The sequence below is a fragment of the Felis catus genome, chromosome E1, assembly GCF_018350175.1.
Source record: "Felis catus isolate Fca126 chromosome E1, F.catus_Fca126_mat1.0, whole genome shotgun sequence".
NCBI classification, from domain to species: domain Eukaryota; kingdom Metazoa; phylum Chordata; class Mammalia; order Carnivora; family Felidae; genus Felis; species Felis catus.
The window spans coordinates 30,232,728-30,254,998 of record NC_058381.1 but is presented as its reverse complement, the minus strand read 5'-3'; the positions used below and the strand labels follow the sequence as shown (position 1 = coordinate 30,254,998).

The 22,271-nt window shown below is 41.7% G+C and overlaps 1 protein-coding gene across 8 annotated transcripts in view; it reads left to right on the top strand.

Moving 5' to 3' along the window:
- Window positions 1-22,271, top strand: part of ANKFN1 (ankyrin repeat and fibronectin type III domain containing 1) — a 603,208-nt gene that overhangs the window by 445,172 nt on the left and 135,765 nt on the right. For all 8 annotated transcript variants that reach the window (XM_045044941.1, XM_045044939.1, XM_045044940.1 and 5 more), the window contains 3 exons: window positions 262-396; window positions 14,854-15,055; window positions 18,309-18,519. In XM_045044941.1, the coding sequence (XP_044900876.1) occupies window positions 262-396; window positions 14,854-15,055; window positions 18,309-18,519 (548 nt within the window). The remainder of the gene's footprint in view (window positions 1-261; window positions 397-14,853; window positions 15,056-18,308; window positions 18,520-22,271) is intronic.

Genomic DNA, 22,271 nt, shown 5'->3' with positions numbered 1-22,271 from the left:
TGGACCTCACGGATACAATAGGCTAAAGACACACTGAAGTCATGGCATCCTTTGACTACACATACAAGAGATTGAGAAATCAAGCCTCCTCGGGGCGACAGTCCTGAAAACACACCTAGATTCTGAGCCAAGCTGTTTCCCTTTCCCCGTCCCTCCCTGTGCATCATTTGCTCTTTTTATTTGGCATCAAGAGTAGTTCAGTGATCATGGACTTCGGCTCTTGCCTGTAGTGATCCTGTTCGCATTTTATTCTTTACACAGAATAGGAAGGAGGTTCGCTTGCTTTGCGCAGAGGCTGAGCCACAAGAGAAAGCAAAGCCAATGTGATTTACTGAATGAAAGCACTGGACAATTACCAACAACTTGTTCCTCTGCTGCCTCGAACAACCTGAACTGGTGAGTAAAATTTACTGTTGTCTTTCTTCTTATGAGTGTGGGGCTGTCTCATTCACTGATTATGTTTTAAATATGTGTGTGTGTGTGTGTGTGTGTGTGTGTGTGTGTGTGTGTGTGTGTGTTGCTGCGGTTTAAATGATATTAAAAAAATCTGCATCTTCCAAAGTTAGCTGCAGGCAGTCCATGAAGAATGCATACAAGCACATACACAATGGTCTACGACAGCACATACATATCCATGTGCAGAGGCAAGAATGGGGGGTGGGGAAGCCCCACTTCTGATAATTAGGCATTTTGTTTGCAGCAAGCTTGAGGACATTACGTGCTCGCCTAATTGATTAGCAAGAGCTATGAAAAATAAAATACTTTTTGTTGTATAAGATCATTTTCCAATCGGACTCCTGAGTACCTACAAAATACCTGTTGGATTGGGTAAAGATGCATCCCATCAATGCTAACAATCCTGAATATACACCCAGGCATGTTGTCTTTAATCCAGTTTAGAGGTTGGACATGCAGGGTGGGGTGCCAGCATTCTGTCCATCCTGGATGAGCGTGCCCCTAAGTAACATCCTGACTGTGATGTTGAGGATGCCCACTGAGGGCACACAGTGGGCATGCATGCAGACCCTCGCTTGAGCCACTGCTGCTTTCGTACCTGTATGCCTCCTGCCCTTTTTTCTTCCGTGAAGATGCATGCTTGGTAGAGTGCACTAGGTTCAAAGTGGGATACTGTGTCTTATTATCCATGCTGGTCTTTGGCCTCTCCAAGGCCACTGGAAGTACCACTGATAATCAAGTCTGGCTTTGCTTCTCTGCCAGGCCACAGAAATCCCTATACTCACTTGATTTCTTCATTTCCTAAATAAGATGCAAGGCAATCCCTGCAGAGGGGAAAGGCGAATGGAGAAAGCTATTGCTGTTACCCCCACCACCACGTCTTCTTAGTCTTTTGTTTGCCTGGCCACGGCAAGGCTTTACGGCAGCATCAGTCCATTTCTGGTGGGTTCGGAATCCATATAAATGTCATACCGAGTCTAATATCTTTGGTGGGCTCTGTCTGCAGTAGATCACTGGGCGTTCAGATGAAGTTGTGGTCTTGGGTGCTGACAAAGATGGATGCTGGCAGAACAGTGAGCAGCATGCTTCTCTAAATAAAGACCAGAGTTAGGAAATCTGAGAGATGGGTGAGGTTTTGCAGAGTAGAAAGTATCCCAGGCCCCCCAATCGCAAGAGTAGGGTCATTCTCCCCTGTGATGTGGCTGTTCCACAAAGGATGGCATTCCAACAGAAAGGAGATGGAATTGCCTAGTGGTTAGAAAATGTCAGGATAGTAGGGCACTTTTGCTAATTCCTAGACTGTGTATCTTTAGGAATTCCCTTACTTTCCCCAGATCTCCATTCTTCCATTCTTTCCATTCTTGATTGTTTCAAAGAAGGCATGCTAAGCTCAATTAATTTATCCATGAGATACTACTTAAAACTTTCCTGTGAAAGGATCGGTAGGTAATCAAGATCATTGTTCATACACTTTAATCCAGCGACCATGCATCAGAAACCCACAGATGAGGGTTTATGTGGGGATGAGGACATATATATCCCTTCTCCATCTAAGGCATATAGAGCACTCTGAAGGAAGCATGATAACACTCACGGAATTAGAAGGGGAAAATAGAGCTGAAAAATGGCATTTAAAAGAACAACTTCAAATAAATAGGTGATATAAATAATATTTTTTAGTATTGATCAGGAATAACTGCTTTTCTATACTTATGATGCCAAGATAGTAAAGATCTTAAGTGTTTTGAAATGAACCTTTTGGAGGAGTTAGTTCAAGGATGAGGAGAACCCATGTATATAATTTATGTACAAATTACCCCCATACCCATGCACATGGAATTAGCAGCTACAAATGTGCTATGATTTATTTGAGGAATTCCAGAAGACCCATTGGCCAAAGAATTGTCCCATTTCTAGGATTAAGGTGCCTGAAATTCTTTTATCAGGGATTCAATTAAATATTGCTGTCTTTTATAAAATGCAAATATTCTTAGGAGGAATAACAAATTAAGACACTCATAGCCTATCATAAATGAATGCATTAAATTTTTTCTCCCTTAGGGGAAACCCAAAAGATATTGCATTAATATTATATTAATTCTTCTGCTTTCTATTTACTTCATACCTGTCTCCAGGAACTTCTTTTGTAATTATCACTTCACTCGTGATCAGAAAACTAAGGAGACTTTAGAACAAGCTATTGCCTTCTTTTTATGGGATGCTTGGATTAGACGATACCATCTAGATTTCCTCTAGGCCATCGAGAGTCACAAGTGGAAAGCTGAACTCATTATCTTTCCCCCTTTTAAATCCACTCTTCCTCCCGTATTCCTTTTTTTTTTTTTTTTTTTAATTATTGGTGGAACCATTCTGCACCTAATCAGTCAAGCAGAGCTAATAGAAGCTATCATCAGGCTTCCTGATTCCTTGGGCCCCTCCATCCAATCACTAACCAAGTTTGGTCCATTTTGCTTCCTTCATTTTAATCTGCCCAGCCCTCTCCATCCCCATTGTCACATGCTATAGTTGAAGTCACCAGCTCTTATGGGGACTTTTTCAAGAGCTTATACTTTGTTGTCCCCTGTCACTGGTCCCACCACACTCCCTCCCCTTCAAACCACCCTCTAGATACTACCAGAGTGGTTCTCTAAAAATGCAAATCTCAGCCTTTCTCTAGTGCTTCCCTGTTGTGAACAGGTTGAAATCTATTGTCCCTCAACATGGCATGAAAGCTCTTGATGGTCTAGCCCTGCTATCTCTCCAGGCTTCTTTCCCAAGGTCCTAGCATGGTGGATGAAATGTACCTTTGGAAGTGTCAGAACCCAAAAGAATTCCATTGGGCCCCTGTGGGCATCAACCTACCAGGAACACTATGACATGTCCTAACCTGAGCTATTATACCTGGAATGCCCTTTCATTTCCTTCCTGCTGGTTGATTCCTCATTCGTTGTTCAAAATCTTGCTCAGGCATCACTGTCTCTAACCCATTTCCCCATACCTTCTTCTGCCATGACACCTCCTGCCACTGAGCCCTCTGTGCTACTTACTGCCTTAAACATTTGAGAGCAGTGTTAAGAGGCTAAGCTCTCAGATCTAGAGTCATATTGCCTGGGTTTGAATCCCAGGTCTGTCTCCTTAGTAGTACTTCAATTTCTTACTACATAAAGTGGACTAATAATAGTCCTTACTTCACAAGGCTATTATGGGAGTCAAAGAGCTGATACATATAAAGGCATTATTTTATTTATTTATTTTTATTTATTTATTTATTTATTTATTTATTTATTTATTTATTTATTTAGAGAGGGAGAGAGAGAGAGCAGGGGAGGGGCAGTGAGAGAGGGAGAGAGAGATAATCCCAAGCAGGCTCCACGCTGCCAGTGCAGAACCCAATGCAGGGCTCGATCCCGTGATCTGTGAGATCATGACCTGAGCCGAGATCAGGAGTTGGAGGCTTAACCAACTGAGCCACCCAAGTGCCCCAAAGGCATTAGTTTAGTTTAGTTTAGTTTAGTTTAGTTTACTTATTTTGTGTGTGTGTGTGTGTGTGTGTGTGTGTGTGTGTGTGAGAGAGAGAGAGAGAGAGAGAGAGAGAGAGAGAGAGTCGGGGAGAGGCAAGAAAGAGACATAGAATCCAAAGCAGGCTCCAGGCTCCAGGCTCCAAGCTGTCAGCACAGAGCCCAATGCAGGGCTCACGCTCCCGAATCGCGAGATCATGGCCTGAGCTAAAGTTGGTCACTCAACCAACTGAGCCACCCAGGCGCCCCGCAAAGGCCTTATTTTAAGTAGTGCCTGACTCAGAACGTGCTACAGAAGTAAAAGCTATTATCATTATTCCATAATTTCACATATTGCACTATTTCATACCTACATACACTTGTGTGACTGTCTTCCTTGTTAGCCTGTGAGCCCCTTGGTGTTGGTGAAATAATCAACTTGTTTCAGTTTGCCTGGGATTTTCCCAGTTTTAGCACTGAAAGTCCTACCTCCAAGGAACCCCCTCAGTCCTAGGCAAACCAAGACAGTTGGTTAACCTCTGAGGGTGTCTTCTTTACCTTTGACTTCCCAGGGTCTATCGCAGGATACACAGACTACAAAGTAGATCACGCTTAAATATTTATTGGACTACAGAATCAAAATTGATTCTTTCCTCCTTCTTCATAAACACTCTTTTAAAACTTCAAATATAGTCTTCTTCCTGCTGTGAAGTCACCACTGACTTTTCAAAACTTACCACTGAATAACCAAATATATTTTTTTAAATGCACAGGAACTTGAAAGGGTATTTCCACCCTGTTCTATATTATCAGTGTAATAGAATTGCCCACTCTTCAGCAATCAGAGACATACCCGTCATGTTAATAGCAAGTGGGGAATAGGAGAAGGGTCACACTTTCTTTTCTGTCTAATGACAGGCAGGTTGAAGTGTGAAGGTCCCCAGTTCACATCACAGCCTGAAGAGCAATCTTGTCTCAGTCAGAAATGTTCCCTTCGCTGAATGTATCTGTCTACCCAGCTGTCAAGAATGGCTGGAGCTCCTGTTTCTAATATGCTTTGTCTTACAACTGCTCCTCATCCAAACTGGCCCAGATCTTTTTTCACAGTACAAATATGATGAGAAAGTCCCACAACCAAGCTCCTGTGAGACAGGGACTCTGGACGTGCCAGAACTCATAACAAAGGCAAGATCTCTTCAGAATCAAGGTCTAGGAAGAAACTGACAGGCAGCCAGACCAAGCTCCCTCAGGCAGAATAATAGCAGAGTCGCTAAAAGCATGGACTTTGGAGTCAGAATTCATTTACGAGCTGTAGAATCTTGGACCTGTTACTAACCTCTCCGGGCCTCAGTTTCCTTATTTGCAAAGTGATGATATAATAGTACCAACTTTCTCCTAGGGTTATTATTACATTTTGTCTTAGCTTGTGAAACCAAAACCTGAGGCAAAAACCAATCATGAATGTTCTGTTGGGTATTGGGAGACACAACCTCAGAGCATCAAGAGTCAAGCCATCAAGGAAAAAAGGGAAATGAGTCAAGGAAGGAGAAAAAACAAATATAGGTGGTTTGTAACTGACCTAGCCAAGCTTTACAAGAAAACACATCTGGTGGTTTGTTTGTATGTGATTGCTTCCAAGAAGCCCTCAGAGCAATCCGCGAGGGAGGAATGGAGAAGAAATCATCTGCGGGCTGCTTCCGGTCTCTTGCCTCTCATTGGTCCGGTTTTTCACATTTCCAGGTAGTGTGACCCAGTCCTTCAGGGTAGCCATTAGTAAAGCTGGAGCCTCCCTCATGGGTCTGGTTGGGTCAGAACTGCTGCAGCTACTGTCACAGCAAGCATGGTGGGGGCTGTGCCAGGACCCGCCCTTCGCGCGACGCAGCTGGTGTTAGAAGACAGGATAATGGTGGCAGCCAAGGCTCTCGAGTCGAGCAAGCAGCCAAAACCCAGGGAACAGGTGGTTTTAAAGTAAATCTGGGGAGGCTCCACTCTCCACAGATTATTCTTGCCATTTTGGATCTGGATTCTCCAGGCTACTGTCACTGTTTCCTTACGGTTGGCCCCAGATATATTTACAGGCCCTCCAAAAATGTAGCTGGGATAAGCTGAAATAAACAGCAAAAGTTTTTAAGTTTCATAAAGTATAATTCATCAATTTATTTTATGGTTTCTGTTTTCTGTACCTCTTCTAAGAAATGATCACCTCATGCAAGTTCACAAAGACTATCTCCTATTTTCTTCTGGAAGTGTTACAGTGTTATCTTTTACAGTTAGGTCTATAATTGATTTCATTTGAAGTTACTTTCTATGATACGAGGTAGGGATTGAGGTTTTGTTTTCGTTTTGCATATGGATATCTCATTGTTCCAGCACTATTTGTTGGAAAAAATATTTTTCCCTATTGAATTACTTGGATACCTTTGTCAAAAATCAATTGATCAGGGGCACCCGGGCGGCTCTTGATTTCAGCTCAGGTCATTATCTCACGGTTCATAGGTTCAAGCCCGCATCAGGCTCTGTGCTGACAACACAGAGCTTGCTTGGGATTCTCTGTCTCCTCTCTCTGCCCACCCCCCTCTCTTTCTCTCTGTCTCTCTCTCTTTCTCTCTCTCTCTCTCTCTCTCTCTCTCTAAAATAAGTAAACTTTTAAAAACTCCATTGATCATGTATGTGCATGCTATTTCTGGTCTCTCTATTCTGTTTCATGAAATTTATATGTCTTATCTTTGGGCCACAGTCTTTATCTGGAGAGCTATCCTTAAACCAGTACCACAGATCTTGATTACTGTGGCCTCGAGGCAATTCTTGAAATCAGGTAGTGTAAGTCTTCCAACTTTGTTCTTCTTTTTCAAAGTTATTTTGACTATTTTAAATCCTTTCCATTTTTATAAAAATTTTCGAATCAGGTTTTCAATTTCTCAAAACAAAACAAACAAACAAAACAAAAACCCAACAACCCTGCTATACTGGGATTGTGCTGAATCTAGAGCTCAGTTAGGAAGAACTGACATTGTAACAATACTGGTTTCTTCTGATCTGATCCATGAAGAAGGTATACGTCTCTTTAAGCTTTTCTTTAATTTCACTCAGTAATGTCTTTAAGCTCTTTAAGCTTTTCTTTAATTTCACTCAGTAATGTCATGTAGTTTCAAGTATACAAGTTTTGCATACATTTGTTACTTTTATTGCTGAGTAGATTTTTGTAGATTTATTAGACCCTTCTACAAAATGTTCATGTCATCTGCAAATGAAGACTGTCTTGCTTCTTTCTTTCCAGTCTTTATGCCTTTATTTTTCTTGCCTTGCTACACTGACTAGAATGCCCGGTATAACGGAAGAGATAGGAGTGGTCATTCATGCCTTGTTTCTGATCCTAGGAGGAAGTACTTGGTCTTTAACCATTAAGTATAATGCTGGCTGTAGATTTTTGTAGAGAATCTTTATGAGGTTCAGGAAGTTCCCTTATATTCCTGAAAGCTTTATTATTATTATTATTATCATTATTATTATTATTATTATTGTGATGATGATGATGATGAATGGATGTCAAATAATGTCAAATGCTTCTTTTTCTGCATCTGTTAAGTGACCATATCATTTTTTTTCTTTTATTCTGTTAATGCAATAAATTACATCAATGAGTGGTTGAATGTTATCCTGCTTTCCTGGAATATACCCTACTTGATCATGATATATTATCCTTTATGTATATTGCTGTATTTTATTTGCTAACATTTTGTTGAACTTTTTGGCTTCTATGTTCACAAGAGACATTGAGCAATAGCTTTCCTTTCTTATAATGCCTTTTTTCTGGTTTTGGTATCAGGGCAATGCTGGCCTCAAAAATGAAACCAAATTTTTGGAAGAGTTTTGTGTAGAATCGGGTTTTTTTTTCCCCCTTAAATGTCTGCAGACTGTAACATTTAACATGACCTTTATCAAATATTGTGGGGGCAAATAAACTATTAGAATGGAAAAAGAAAGTAAAAAACTAGAAACTAGCTTTCTCATGTAGGATTTCATCACATCTCCTAAATTCTGGTCTAAAACTATGTTGCAGAGACCAGCCCACCTTCACTCAACAGATCTTGTTTGACCTTCTCTTTGGAGAAAACAAAGATACATCTTCTTTCCTTAGAGAGAGCACCAAGAGTTTTTTCTTATGAAAATAATGCCTAAAAACTGATTAATAGTGGTATGCCCATCCAACTGAATACTACTCAGCAAGAAAAAGTGAAGAACTACTAATAGAACAGTGTGGATAAATCTCAAAATAATTAAGCTGAATTAAAGAAGCCATATTTTAAAGAGATAGAGAGAGAATAGTGATTATTCCATTTTAAGAAATCCTGGGGGGAGGGGAAAAAAACAATCTGTAGTGTCAGAAAGCAGATGAGTAGTTGCCTGGGAACAATAGGCCTGAAATAAATAGACGTCCAAATATTTTTGAATTTATTTGATTACATGAAAAAATATTTGAACGTCTATTTATTTCAGGCATTCAGGCACTTTGCTAAACTACTGATAGGTATCATCTCATTTAAAATGCTAATATCCTTTTTAGACGTGACTTTTTTAATTGAGATAAAGAATACTGTTAATGATAAGGCAACTGAAGCTTAGGGAAGGTAAATAAATTTGCCCAGTGTCTTGCAGTTAATAGGTAGAAGAGTCAAAATCCAAAGTTAGATCAGCCTGATATCGAAGTCCCTACTTTTAATACTGTGTTTAAAATCACCATGATTATCTTGCAGTTGAAGAATGGAATAAAATGTAACTATAGCTCTCAACCTGTTGAGTGTTTCAGTGAAAATGGCTAACAAGGAATGCCCTCTGAAGAGTGATATCCCAGACCTAACATGACAAAAACAATTTCCCTACCAGTTCTCCTCCAGGATTCTGTATCTATTTTATCCATCAGGTATTTCATTCGTCATTTGAGTCTTCTCTTCTTCCCCAGTTCAATTTAATGCAAAAATGCAGAGTAGTGTTACTATCATTTTCAAGACCCTCTGTTGGGTGCTGTAGGGATTGCATCATATATCAGTAAAATCCCCAACGGGAATCATATGGCACATGAAAATAGAGTAACTGAGGAAAGGTTAATACATTTTGTACTTCTTTTGTTAAATTCATTTGTCAGTATTTGAATCTTGTTAATGTCATGTATTGTAAATGCAATTGTGTTCTCTTAATTTTGTTTTCATTTCATTGTGTTAAATCAGAAAGTAGAATAACAGACTTATAAACAAAAGGTAGACTTATATTGCCTTATATGTATATTACCTTTTATATTTGCCTCCATAGTTTCTTTACCAATGCTCTATCTCTCCTTGTGTGAATTTGAGTCACTGTCTAGTACCCTGAAGGAGTCCCTTTACTATTTCTTGTAGGGAAGGTCTGCTGTTAAATTCTCTTGGTGTTTGTTTAGCCATGCATGTCTTAATATCACCTTCATTTTTTAAGGGTCGTTATGCTGGATAGAGACAGTCTTTTTCTTTCAGCATCTGGAATATGTCATCCCACTTCCTTCTGTCCTCTATGGTTTTCTGGTGAAAAAAATCAGCTGTGCATCTTTTTGAGGATTCCTTGTACGTAAGAAGTTATTTCTTGTTGTTTTCAGGATTTTCTCTCTGTTTTTAGCTTTTGCCTGTTTCATTATGATGTATTTAGGTGGGAATATCTTTGAATTTATCCTGCTTGGTGTTCATTGAGCTTCTTGGATGTGTAGCTTAATGCTTTTCATTAATCTGGGGAAGTTTTTGACCATAATTTCTTCAAATATGTTCTCCCCCTTCCTTCTTTTCCTTCTTAGACTCCTATTATATATATGTTGGTACACTTGATGGTGTTCCACACTTCTCTGAGACTCTGTTCATTTTTCTTCATTTCTTTCTCTTTTTGTTTTTAAAACTGGATAACCTCAGTACATCGATCTTCAAGTTTGCTGATTCCTTCTTCTGCCTACTCAGATTTGATGTTGAACCCCTCCAGTAAATTATTCATTTCCATTATTTTACCTTTCAACTTCGTAATATCTATTTGGTTCTGGATTTGTTTTATAAATTCTACCTCTTTAGTGATATTCTCTGTTTGATGAGATATCATCCTCACAATTTTCTTTATTTCTTTAGATATGGTTTCCTTTTGTTCCTTGAACATATTTAAAGTTTTTGCCTAATAAGTAACATTTAGACTTCTTCATGGGCAATGTTTATTGACTGCTTTATTTCCTGTGAACGGGACATATTTTTGTTTGTTTTGTGTATGGCTCATATTTTTCGTGTTAAGAACTAGGCATCTTAAATATTATAATACGGTAACTCTAGAAATCAGATTATCCTATAATCCCACCTCCTCAGGGTTTATTGTTTAGTGATTTTTCAGAATTAAATCTGTGACATCTGTATTCTTTGTCACATGTGACCACTGATGTCTCTGCTTGGTTAGCTTAGTGGTCAACTAATGACGGAACACAAATTTCCTTAAATGCCTGAAACCAGTAAGTCTTCCAGTCCTAACAGAAGGGCTCTGTGCACACGTTGGGGCACACTTTCAGTATTCTCCAGACAGCTGACAGCTCTGCCTGACCCTTCGCTTCCTGCTTGCACACAGCCCTAGCTTCAGACAGAGAGAAGAGCTTAAGAGCTTCTCAGGTATTTTATGAGAAGGCTTCCAGCCCTGGGCATACCCGTGGTCTGCTAGATCCCTTAGCCACACGTCAGTTTTCCAAAGTCCTCTATGGACGGGCATTCCCCAGCATTTCCCTTTAAGCTTTTTGATTAGTCTATTGTTTGCCCCAACTTTTATCCACCCCCTCAGGCAGCTGTGATGATTAAACAATTGCTGATGTTTGTTTTTGACAAGATGCCTTAGAGGAAAAGGTTATTTGCACTTGGTGAACCCTGAGGCAGGTCAAATCAAGAAAAGTCTTGGGAGTGGGGCCTTCTAGGGAACCGCCAGGAAGGTCAAAAGACAGTTCTCTCAAAATGGGGTCTTGAAAGAGGCTGCATCACCATTTTGTACATCCAGTGGCTGCCAAGCTACTGTTTTTTTATCACGAATATACACTGCTGGCTTTCAGGGCTACCACAGAGCCGGGGAAGCTAGGAACTGAGCACATTAAAAATGCCACATAGCTCCCTGTTCTTATCAAATCAGCCACTTTTCTCAAATAAACACTTCCTGGATTGCTGCAAACTTTGGTTAACTTCCAGGGTCCTGAGGAAGTTATTTTTGACATTTCCTGCTATGTTCTTATTGCTTTTGTGGAGGAGACGAGTTTTGGAGGCCATTACTCTGCCATTCCCACTGTCCTATTATTCTTCCATTTTTAATCTTTCTGTAAAATGTTTATTTAGGCGTACCACTTGTAAATCACTTTTTAAAAATCCCAGTTGGAGAGTTTTCTCTTTCATTAGGAAAAGTAAACTATTTGAGTATATTGTACTCACAGATATTTTCAGTGTTAGCCCTGCTGCATCATTTTACATTTCTACTTATTATGTTTTCTTATTTTGTTTCTTTTTATTTTTTTAATTTTTCTTTAGAGTTATCTTTATTCCTCCCCTTCGACTCATAGTTTGAAGTTCAGCTTTCTGTTTGACTACAGGTTCCTGTAAACACACATATTAAAATATCTAAACTTGTATTTTTCTATCAAAATAAAAACTAAACAGTGTAATAAGTATGCAAAGTCATCTATTAAAGCAATGTTTAAAACCAACAAAAAAAACTATTTAAATTATTACGATGTACTTTGGAGTCTCTGGTTTGGGAAGATTGAGGTAATCTTAATAATTTCTGCTATTTATTGAGTGGCTGCTGTAAGCATTGCACAGGATGCGTGCTTTCATTTGTTAATTCATTTCATCTTCATAACTCTGGAGGAACTCTTGTTACAGATGATGAAATGAACTCCAAGAATTTCAATAAAGTTCCTGGAGTCACATAGATTATAGATAACAACATCATGATCCAAGCTCGGGTCTGCCAAATTCCAAATCCAAGGCTACAATGCTTCTCAAGGACCCAGCCATTTCTATAAGGGTAAAACCTTAAGAGTGTAGTTAGTTGGGAGGGGTGTGCACATTTATGAGAAAAAATAACACGGAGTTGTCTTTCTCAGTCTCTCTCATCAGACAACATTTTAAATATAGAGGGGGAAAAGAAAATATAATGATAGATGAAATCTAGAAGAATAGAAACATGCTGAAAGATGGCCAGGAAGGAAGGGGCAGCTGGGGCAGCATGAGAAGGAAGTCAGAGAGACAGAGAGAGTCAACCTATTTTGACTGAAGGGAACAGATGGGAAATGAGCAAAGACAAAAGGGGCCATGTGGGCAGGTGTCATCGGTTAGAGGGCAAGTGACTGGAATTTGATCAATCGACAAGAATTTATTTACTGGACTCCTGGGCACTGTGTGAGATACAAAAGAATGTAGAGTTATTTTGGGAATGATAATGATGTAGACAAGACAGATGGCTTGAACTGGGGCATTAACGCTGAAGGAAAAGGCCAGAGACAGAAGGCAGAAAGAAAGAGGTTAAGGCGATCTCCATGTGAGCCAGCTTGCATATCAATCTGGATTTTTTGTGGGAATGGCAAGATATAGAGGAAACGCTATAATTGCTATTGAATCAAAGTTAAAGGATGTGTAGATGGAAGGAGGAAGATGCCAAATCACCTACTCTATTTCTGCATTTAAGTAAATGAAGAGATTATTAAAGATTTATGAAAACACACCCATATGTACATACACACTACAGAGAGTGCATTAAGTCATCCTCCCAAATGTAAATATGACCATTCAGCAAAGACTGGGTGGGGCCTGATACACGTGACTCACCCTGAATAGATCTGACCACGTTGGAAGGTACTGGGAAGGCTTTTTGTGTTGGAGGAAATTGCAAGCAACACTTAAAAGGTGCCTAAAGACATTCAACAATGTAATAAGGATAGATCTCCATTTGTTAATGTGCAAGTAAGTCAAGGTTAGTTGGGGCCAATGGACATGGAACCCAGTTCAGAAGTATGAGCAGAAAATGAGCTTTCTGAGTAGTTGCTTAGAATATTACTTGTAATAGACTCTCATATGAACATTCCTTTATTCTAAAGTATTTACTGAGCATCTTCTGTAACAAAAAATGATAGCTTCCATGAGTTTTCTATACTCTAAGCTCTTTACATGCATTATCTCACCAAATCTTCATAACCATAATGTGCTATTAGTATTATCTCTATTTTATAAACGAGAAAAATAAGATTCAGGTGTGTTAAATAACTCACCCAAGATCACATAGCCAGTAGCTGGAAGAGGAGCAATCCATAGCCTAATCTGTATCATGTTTCTTTTACTTTGAGGCAGGTACATTTTTGGTGCTGGGGATATAAAAATTCATACTTGGCATTCCTTGTTCTTGAGAAACATATAGACTAGCTAGGAGACAGAAAGCCAAAGAGTTGTAATACAATAAAATATTTTCTGTAAGAAGCATATACCAAGCGAATGAGTAAAGAAATACACAAGTTTGCCTCAGACTGTCAGAGACCCCTTGAGCATAGACCTTAAGGCTCAGCAATTGTTTCCTAGGTGGTGAAGGCACAGATGGGATTCCAATACAGGCAAAAGCAGTGCAAACAAGCACCCAGATGCAGGAAAGAGTTTGAACTATTTAGGAAACTCTAAGGAGATCAGAAAGACAGAAACATAAAACATAGAGGTACAGTAGGCAATGAGGCTGGAGAGGTAAGAACTGGTACGTGAGGCCAAAGAACTTAGAGTTTATCCTATAGAAATTGGGGAATCATCAAAGTCAGTCCCATGATGAGTTGGGTTAATAAAAGAGATTCTTACATGATATTGTATCATGAGATCCATAAAACTATGACAATTCAAAGACTGGAGATGACGTCCAAGGGCCACAGCTATGTAACAATGGCAGCATTACAAATGGAAGACTCCATCGGAGATTCAAGGGGAGGTGGTGAGAACGCAGCAGTGTGCTCCAGAGAGATCTGGGCCCAGTGTATTAGAGGCTTCCCCGGGGTGAAGCCATGGTACATAATTGCCTTGGCCAGTTGTTTCACTCGTGCATTTGCTCATCCAGTACACATATGCATGCCAGGCAGCCGTTGCCTCAGCAGCATCAATATGTCAGTAGCAGTACCCAACTTAATAGTGGATGGCTTTTGAAATGGCATGGCTGATCTCCTGGAAACTGACTCCAGGTGTGACATTGGTGAGGACCTGTTTAGAGGTTTGTGGAGCAACAGTCAAGTACTACTTGGAGAATACCAGTAGTGAGTCCCCCCAGAGGACACTATCTGGAGTATCTGGGGTGAGCAGGGATGGAGCTATGGATACAAATCCCCCAAACTTCTGGGCACTGGGGTAGCTCACCAAATCTCAGACAAAACGCACAATTTAACACCTCAAGAGAAGGGGTATCTGCAGGGAACAACCATACCCAACAGAGGGCAACATCTAAAAGGAGGTAAGTAGAAAGGTCCCAATTACATATACCCAAGGGGAACTGAACAGAACTCCTGGTTATAGATTTGAGACACTTCCCCTCAGTGGGACAGAGACCAAAAGACTTGAGTCAAGGCTCATGTCGTATACATGTGTGTATATAAGTGTATATGTGTAGATAGTAAATGGATATAGTCATTACATTCTTGTCCCCAATTAGCTACGTGGCTGTAAACAAGCTGTTTCCCTCCCTGAGTTTCAGCCTTCTTGTCTATAACATGAAAAAGCTGGCCCTCATCTCGAAGGTCGCCTCCAGCTACAGTATTTTATTAGGATTCCAGATGGTTACTGGTGATGATAAAATTCTTTGTCAACTTATAATTACATTGTGTAAATGATACAACATCAGGTTTTCCTCTTCTCAGGAACTGCTTTGTGAAAATGACCCAACAAATGCAGAATCTGCATCTTTCTCAGTCGAAAAAACATAGTGCCCCATCGTCTCCCAACGCTGCCAAACGCCTGTACAGAAACCTCTCTGAGAAGCTGAAGGGAAGCCACTCTTCGTTCGATGAGGCCTATTTCAGAACAAGAACCGACCGGCTGAGCCTCAGGAAGACCTCAGTGGTAATAACATGCTTTGGATTCTTGTCTCTGCTTGCTTTGTGGAGTTGTGTTTGGGTTTAAGGAGATGCTAAGATGTTCCACGTTTACTTCAGAACCTGGTGTTTGCAGGTCTACAAGTGCCAAGAGTCAGATAAGGCAGGAACCACACGTGTCTGTGCTGAAGCCAAAGCTTGAGTGATTGCGGGAGTTTCCCTTTCCTTTTCTTAATTTCTTGCCCCTTCTTTTCTCTTAGTTTTTCTTTCTCTAATATATCAGAGAAACAAACCAACAAAATAGCAGTTTGATAACTGTGGAGCATGAATGATATAGGCTTTCTGAAAGCTTCAGTGTTCATTCAAGTATCAAATAAACAATGAATATTTCATTTACTTATTTGTAATGTACAGCCCATATGTCTTCCAGAGGCATTCAAAACAGAATCCAGGGCAAAAAAAAAAAAAAAAGTGTATGTATTATATAATGGGAAATAAGTAAAGTGATAGAGGGAGAGAGGGAGAGAGGGAGAGAGGGAGGAAGGAAGGAAGGAAGGAAGGAAGGAAGGAAGGAAGGAAGGAAGGAAGGAAGGGAAGGGAAGGAAGGAAAGAGTGAAAAAGAAAAAAGGTAGAAAATGGGGCACCTGGGTGGCTCAGTCAATTGGGTGTCCGACTTCGGCTCAGGTCATGATCCCACGGTTTGTGAGTTTGAGCTCCGTGTCGGGCTCTATGCTGTCAGTTCAGAGCCTGGAGCTTGCTTCGAATTCTGTGTCTGTCTCTCTGCCCCTCCCCTTCTCATCTCTCTGACCCTCCCCCGCTCATGCTCTGTCTCTCTCCGTCTCTCAAAAAAATGAGTAAACGTTAAAAAAAAATTCTTTAAAAAAAAAAAACTAGAGGGGCGCCTGGGTGGTGCAGTCGGTTAAGCGTTCGACTTCAGCCAGGTCACGATCTCGCGGTCCCTGAGTTCGAGCCCTGCGTCGGGCTCTGGGCTGATGGCTCGGAGCCTGGAGCCTGTTTCCGATTCTGTGTCTCCCTCTCTCTCTGCCCCTCCCCCGTTCATGCTCTGTCTCTCTCTGTCCCAAAAATAAATAAACGTTGAAAAAAATTAAAAAAAAAAAAAAAGAAATGATGAAGATAGAAATAGAAACAGATATACTAAAAGCCTCGGCAAATATAGTACCTAAAATTTATCATTACATTTATCTCTGAGCTCCTCGTCAGTCAAAGCAAAAAGGGAAGCCCAAGTGGTTATAGCATCCTATTAGCTGATAACTGAAAGTATATCAGTCTACCAGGAGAAACGAGTATTTTCCTGTTTATAGTCCTCTGGGCCTTTATATGACGTCACAGTGAATTCTGTAATAGAGTATAAAGGTCTGTATTGGTGATGTTATAGACTTTCTCATAGAGTAGTTTCTGATACTGACCATCAGTAAAAGCTGAGGGCATAATATATCAACATGCTCAGCAAGGGCATTTCTGCAGGGGGCAATGACACCATTTGTTGGAGCTTCAAACAGAAATGAGCCCTAGGCTTTCCCAAGAGAAACATGCTAGAGTTTGCCAACGAAAGCATGGAGGAGGAAAGGACTTCAGAGTGAGAGCAAATACAGCACATGAGAAATGAGGCATAGTAAGAATGACAACCAAATACACAACTGTGGACAGGGCAGCATGTTGACTTTGTTCTGTTTTCCCATTTGTTGTCTCATTTCAAGCTCATCTTCTGGGAGGGCTTGGTTGTGGCTGACTTAAGGCCTAAGCATCAGAGGCTCTTCAGTTTGGCAGATTGGAGACAAAACACCTTTGCATTCAGTAGATTGTCCTGTAGCAAAGAGAGCTGCACACCAAAATAGTTCTATCCCTTGGGACCCCACTGTCAAAACAAGTATTTGCATAATAGCATTGTATTTCCCTCAGATTTCAACCATGTGTCCTGTACTCACTTAAGCTGACCTGCTGCCTTTGATGGAGAGAATTGATTTTTGATGGTACTAAAATTAAACCTGCCAACCATAAATATGTTCGATCAGGCAAGCCCTAAGCTGTGTCAGGACCGATGGTATTTCAACATTCTTTAAAGAGCAAACAACACTTAGAGAAGATCCCAAACAGATGTAGAAATAGTGTATGTGTTGCTCTTCTCCCATGAGCTACAGAAATCCGTATGAGAGAATTCCAGACCTTTTGTCCTTTGTTTACTATTAATCTCTGGTAGAACTTTTCAGTGGAATCGTATTGTCGTTAGCTACTTTTTTTAATATAGGTGATTTGAATCCTGTGAACATTCAACTTTTGGTCCTCTCGGCACAGGTGGCCACCCAACCACCAAAGCTCTCCCTGGACACCACCTCTTGAGCCCTTCCCTCAGGGGCTCAGCAAAGCCAGGTGTTCGGTGGTTGAGGCCTCGGGGCTGAGAAGGTGCAGACGTTAGTTAGTACAGAGGAGTCTAGGAGCTGGGGAGCCAGCCTGCAGGCAGTGAGAGCTATTTGGGAGCTGCAGAAAGGAAGGGGTATGTAACATCAGTTTTAGAGAGACTACTCTCATCTCAATATGAAACATGGGCTGGAGGAGACAAGAACCAGCAATGGGCAGGTCATTGCCATCGTCCAGGCAAGGGATGACAGCGTCTGGGTCTGAGTGATAGAAGAGAAGAGACGTGGGGATGGGGAGAGAGGGGATGAGCGGAGGGGAGATCGTGCTCTCAACTCCAAGCCAGTCGTAATTTAAATGACCTGTACTGCGTTATCTATGCCAACACTTCCCGAACTGTGTTCTGTAGAATGCTATTCCAGGGGCAGTTAAAACAAATGCAATGAAAAATATGTTCTCTGCACAAATATTTAAAATAGGTCATATTGCTCACCTATCGGAGAGGCATAACTGCATGTTAGAATTATCAAAGGCCCTGACGGGTCTTACAGTAAAATAGTGTGGTAACCTAGACGAATCCAGTGTGTACCAGATTTATATGACTGCAGGCCACGTTCCTCATGGGACACCTTCTAATGACCTATCAGATGGTTTCGCACAGAAGACTGGTTTCGAGAAAAGCCGGTGTTTGCCCTTACCTGTAGACTAGGCATGCCCTACCGTATGGTCTCAATGCATCTAAATGTACAGATCCATTCAATGGCCGTTAGACAAGAGGGAGGGAGGATCCAGCTGTGTTTAACAAGTCGTGTTTGTTGGGATCAATTGCACTGAATTTAAAACAGCTAAGCCGCAAGGCAAGCCGGTCTATGAAAGTGTGCTCACCTGCATGTGTGCTTGTCCTCCAGAACTTCCAGGGCAACGAAGCCATGTTTGAAGCAGTCGAACAACAGGACATGGATGCTGTGCAGATCCTCCTGTATCAGTATACACCAGAGGAGCTAGATCTCAACACCCCTAACAGTGAGGGGCTGACGCCCCTGGATATCGCCATCATGACCAACAACGTGCCCATTGCCAGGATTCTTCTGAGGACAGGGGCCAGAGAAAGTCCGCACTGTAAGTAAACCTGGGGATAAAAACATGTATTATTAAGGCTAGATCCAGCTTTGTGCCACCGAAATAGCATGGCTGACATTTACAGCATGAACAGTTGATGAAGATAGGCTCAGAATTCCTTTACATGTTTTCACGTACTTTCATGCAAATACCTATAGAATTTTACCAGTGTAGGCATCGAGTTACGTGCTACATAGAATACACCAAGTGGAATTGAAAGGGATCCTGGAAAGAACTTCCTCCTAAGAATTTAACCCAAGTTTTAAAATATATGAAACACTCCAAGTGAGGCTATAGAATAGGAAGTATACATAGAAAAGGTTTAAGTGTGTATGTGGGTTAGTGTCTTGGGTCCACAGTCAATATGGTGGCTTGCTTCATTCATTCATTCATTCATTCATTTGGCAAACACTGAGGACAGGGGTGCCTGGGTGGCTCAGTCGGTTGGGCGTCCGACTTCGGCTCAGGTCATGATCTCGTGATCCCCGCGTGAGTTCGAACCCTGTGTCGGGCTCTGTGCTGACAGCTCAGAGCCTGGAGCCTGTTTCAGATTCTGTGTCTCCCACTCTCTCTGACCCTCCCCTGTTCATGCTGTGTCTCTCTCTGTCTCAAAAATAAATGTTAAAAAAACAACAAACAAACACTGAGGACAGAGCACTGTTCTAGGTACCTAGGCTCACCTCACCATGGTGAACAAGACAAAATCCCTGTTGTCATAGAACTTACACACTAGTGGGGGAGACTTCCAATAAGCAAGTAAATAGATCAATTAAGTTGTAAACGCAAACAGTGACAAACGTGATGAAGAAAATAAGTGAGTGGCTAGAGACTGACAGAGTGGGGACTATTCTAAATAGGGTTGGGCAAGAAAAGCCTCTCTGATGCAGTGACATTTGAGCCTGGTCCTAGAGGATATCAAGGAATGAGCCAAGTGAGGACATGTGGGGTCACATTCTAGGCAGAGTGAATAGCAAATAGAAAGCTGCCAAGGCAGGTAGGAGTGAGTTGCCCTGTTTGAAGAACGAGGCCAGTGTGGCTACAGCAGATAAACCAAGGGGAGAGTGATGGTGGAGGAAGACCGTTCAGGCTCTTGCAGACCACGGTAAGGTGTTTCGCTTTGATTGTAAATGTGATGGGGAGACAGCAGAGCAGTTTAAGCAGCTGAATAATGTGTTCTGGTTTACATTTGAGACGATCACTGCAGGGCTCTGCGGGAGATAAGACAGTGGCGGGGCCGCTGCGATATTGGGAAGACTGGTTAGGGGTCCAGGAGACAGATGCAGGTGCTTGGACTAGCAGGGTAGTGACCTTGGTGGCGGGCTGGCACGGAATTCTGGATGCGCCTTTGAACAGCTTGAGATACAATTCACATGCATGCGATTCACCCATTTCACATGTACAGTTCAGTGGTTTTTGGTAAATGCACGGTTGTGCAACCATCACCACAATCAGGTTTAGACCCTTTTCTTCACTCACACCTCACCTTTTAGCTACCACTGCCCGACCTCCCCACTCTTCCCAGTCCTAGGCAGACACTAAGCTACCTTGTCCTTCTGTATAGATTTGCCCAGTCAGGACATTTCACGTAAATGGAATCCGATAACGCGTGGTCTTTCGGGACCGGCTGCTTTCCGGATGTGTTTTGAAGTAGAGCTGAGAGTACTTGCCAAAGGGAGCTACTCTGGGGCCCGTGGCAGAGCCCGCCGGGAGCGGACAGGACGAAGTCGCACAGCCCTTGCCCTGCGCCAGGCACTATTCTGAGCACTTTACATGCATTCACTCCTTTAAACCCTACAGCAACATTCCGAGGTGGGCACTCACATTCCCCTGGTGCAAACTCTCTGACCCAATGACCACAATGGCTCCAAGCCACAGTTTTTATGTTTCCTAAAAGAAAAAAGTAAACCCATCAAACTGTTACTTTCACTAATACTGATTCACTTACTTCCAAGCGGTGAGACCCAGAGAAGCAAGCAAATATATAATTAGAGGCCACATCTCTGCTCGTAAGTTTCATAAACCCCCACCACCCAAAGACTACGTACAGAGGCAGATCCTTGTATCAGAAAACTCTTTATTTTAAAAATGCTGGGCTCACCACATCCCTGTCACACAGAGTGAGGATTTGGGTTCCGTAGGATCGGGGCTTCTCAGTAAGAGCTCTTTCGTCAAAGTGTCACTTCTTTCTAGTGGAGCGGGGGGCTTGGAGGGGTAGGGGTGGGCAAATAGAGATGGAAGAAATCGAAAGCCCTCTTTGCTACCTTCTAATTTATGTTGCAATAACGTCTATCCCAAAGATCCAGTGAGAGAGCGGTGGAGAGAGGAGCAGAGGGTCTGAACATAGAGAATGTGGACTGAGCCCCATTCTGTAGGAACAAGGGAACCATTCATGCAGATGTTGCCTGCACTGGGCTGGATGAAACATCAGTCCCACTTACCTGAGACACTACAAAGAATTCTGCATTTTCCGTGAAACCAGTGAGACTCCCAATCTCCCCAAGTCCCTTTGTGCATAATTAAATCTCCATAAAAGAACCCACGTACTAAATATCTAGTTAAACCAAAAACAAATTCATTCAAAAGGTCCCTGGTTTTCTCATTCCCTCTGGGATGATAACCAGAACCATCATCACAAAGTTGTAAAGGAAGGTGAGAGATAAACCTAGGTTTTAGCCTCCAGGAAATAGGACACCTAAGTCACCTTGGCCACCCAAGAAGTCAAAGAGATAGTTCCCTGTTAGACTCCCACATGTGTAAAAATGGCAAAGGAATATCGATTGGGTAGCTATGAAGTCTCCATATACATGAGTTTTCATGGTAGCACAGACTCTGAGGGGGTTACGTGACTAACCAAAGGTCACACATCTGGCAGGTGAATAGGGACGTCAATGACTCAAACCCAACTCTGTGGGACACCCATGCCTGGGATCCTTCTATGCAAACTTGCTGCTTTTCCAAATAATCAATATGGAGGACTGGGGCCCTGAATCTTTCCCTTTGTGCCATTTGCTAAAATCCTACGGTATATTGTTTTGTTCTGTCCTATACCCTAAGGTGCCTTTCCTGTTGGAGAGAGGCATGATAGAAAAGCACAATCTGTTTTCAGGGATTTTTAATTCACTTTATATATCAAGTACAAAAGACACAGAATTGCTTCTGTGCATGAGTGCGAGCCAGCCCATGAGAAACACCAGGGTTCGCCAGCCAGAACCAGATAAGCAAACACCTGCTGCGAATTGTTCCCCAGAAGTTGCAGAGGCAGGAAGTAAAAGAAGAAAAATAACAATGAGGTCTTAATTTCTTAGAGTGTTTTACACATTGTAAAACTTCTTTTGCTTGCATCACCTCATTCGGTCCTCACAACTGGCTTATGAGATGGGAGTCTGTTTCATCCTTTTGCTCAATGAGGAAACTAGAAGAAGAAAAGTCAAGGGTGCCTGGGAGGCTGAGGTGGTTAAGCATCTGCCTCTTGATTTCAGCTCAGATCATGATCTCATGGTTTATGAGATTGAGCCCTGGGTCAGGCTCTGCGCCGACAGCATGGAGCCTGCTTGGGATTGTCTCTTTCCCTCTCTCTATGCTCCTCTCCTGCTGCCTCTCTCTCTCTCTCTCTCTCTCTCTCTCTCTCTCTCTGTCTCGAAACAAAGTAAATAAACATTAAAAAAAGGAAAGTCAAAATAATTCACCCAATGCTACAAAGCTAGTAGATGGCAGAAGTAGGATTTAAACCCAATTCCTCTATATCAAATGCT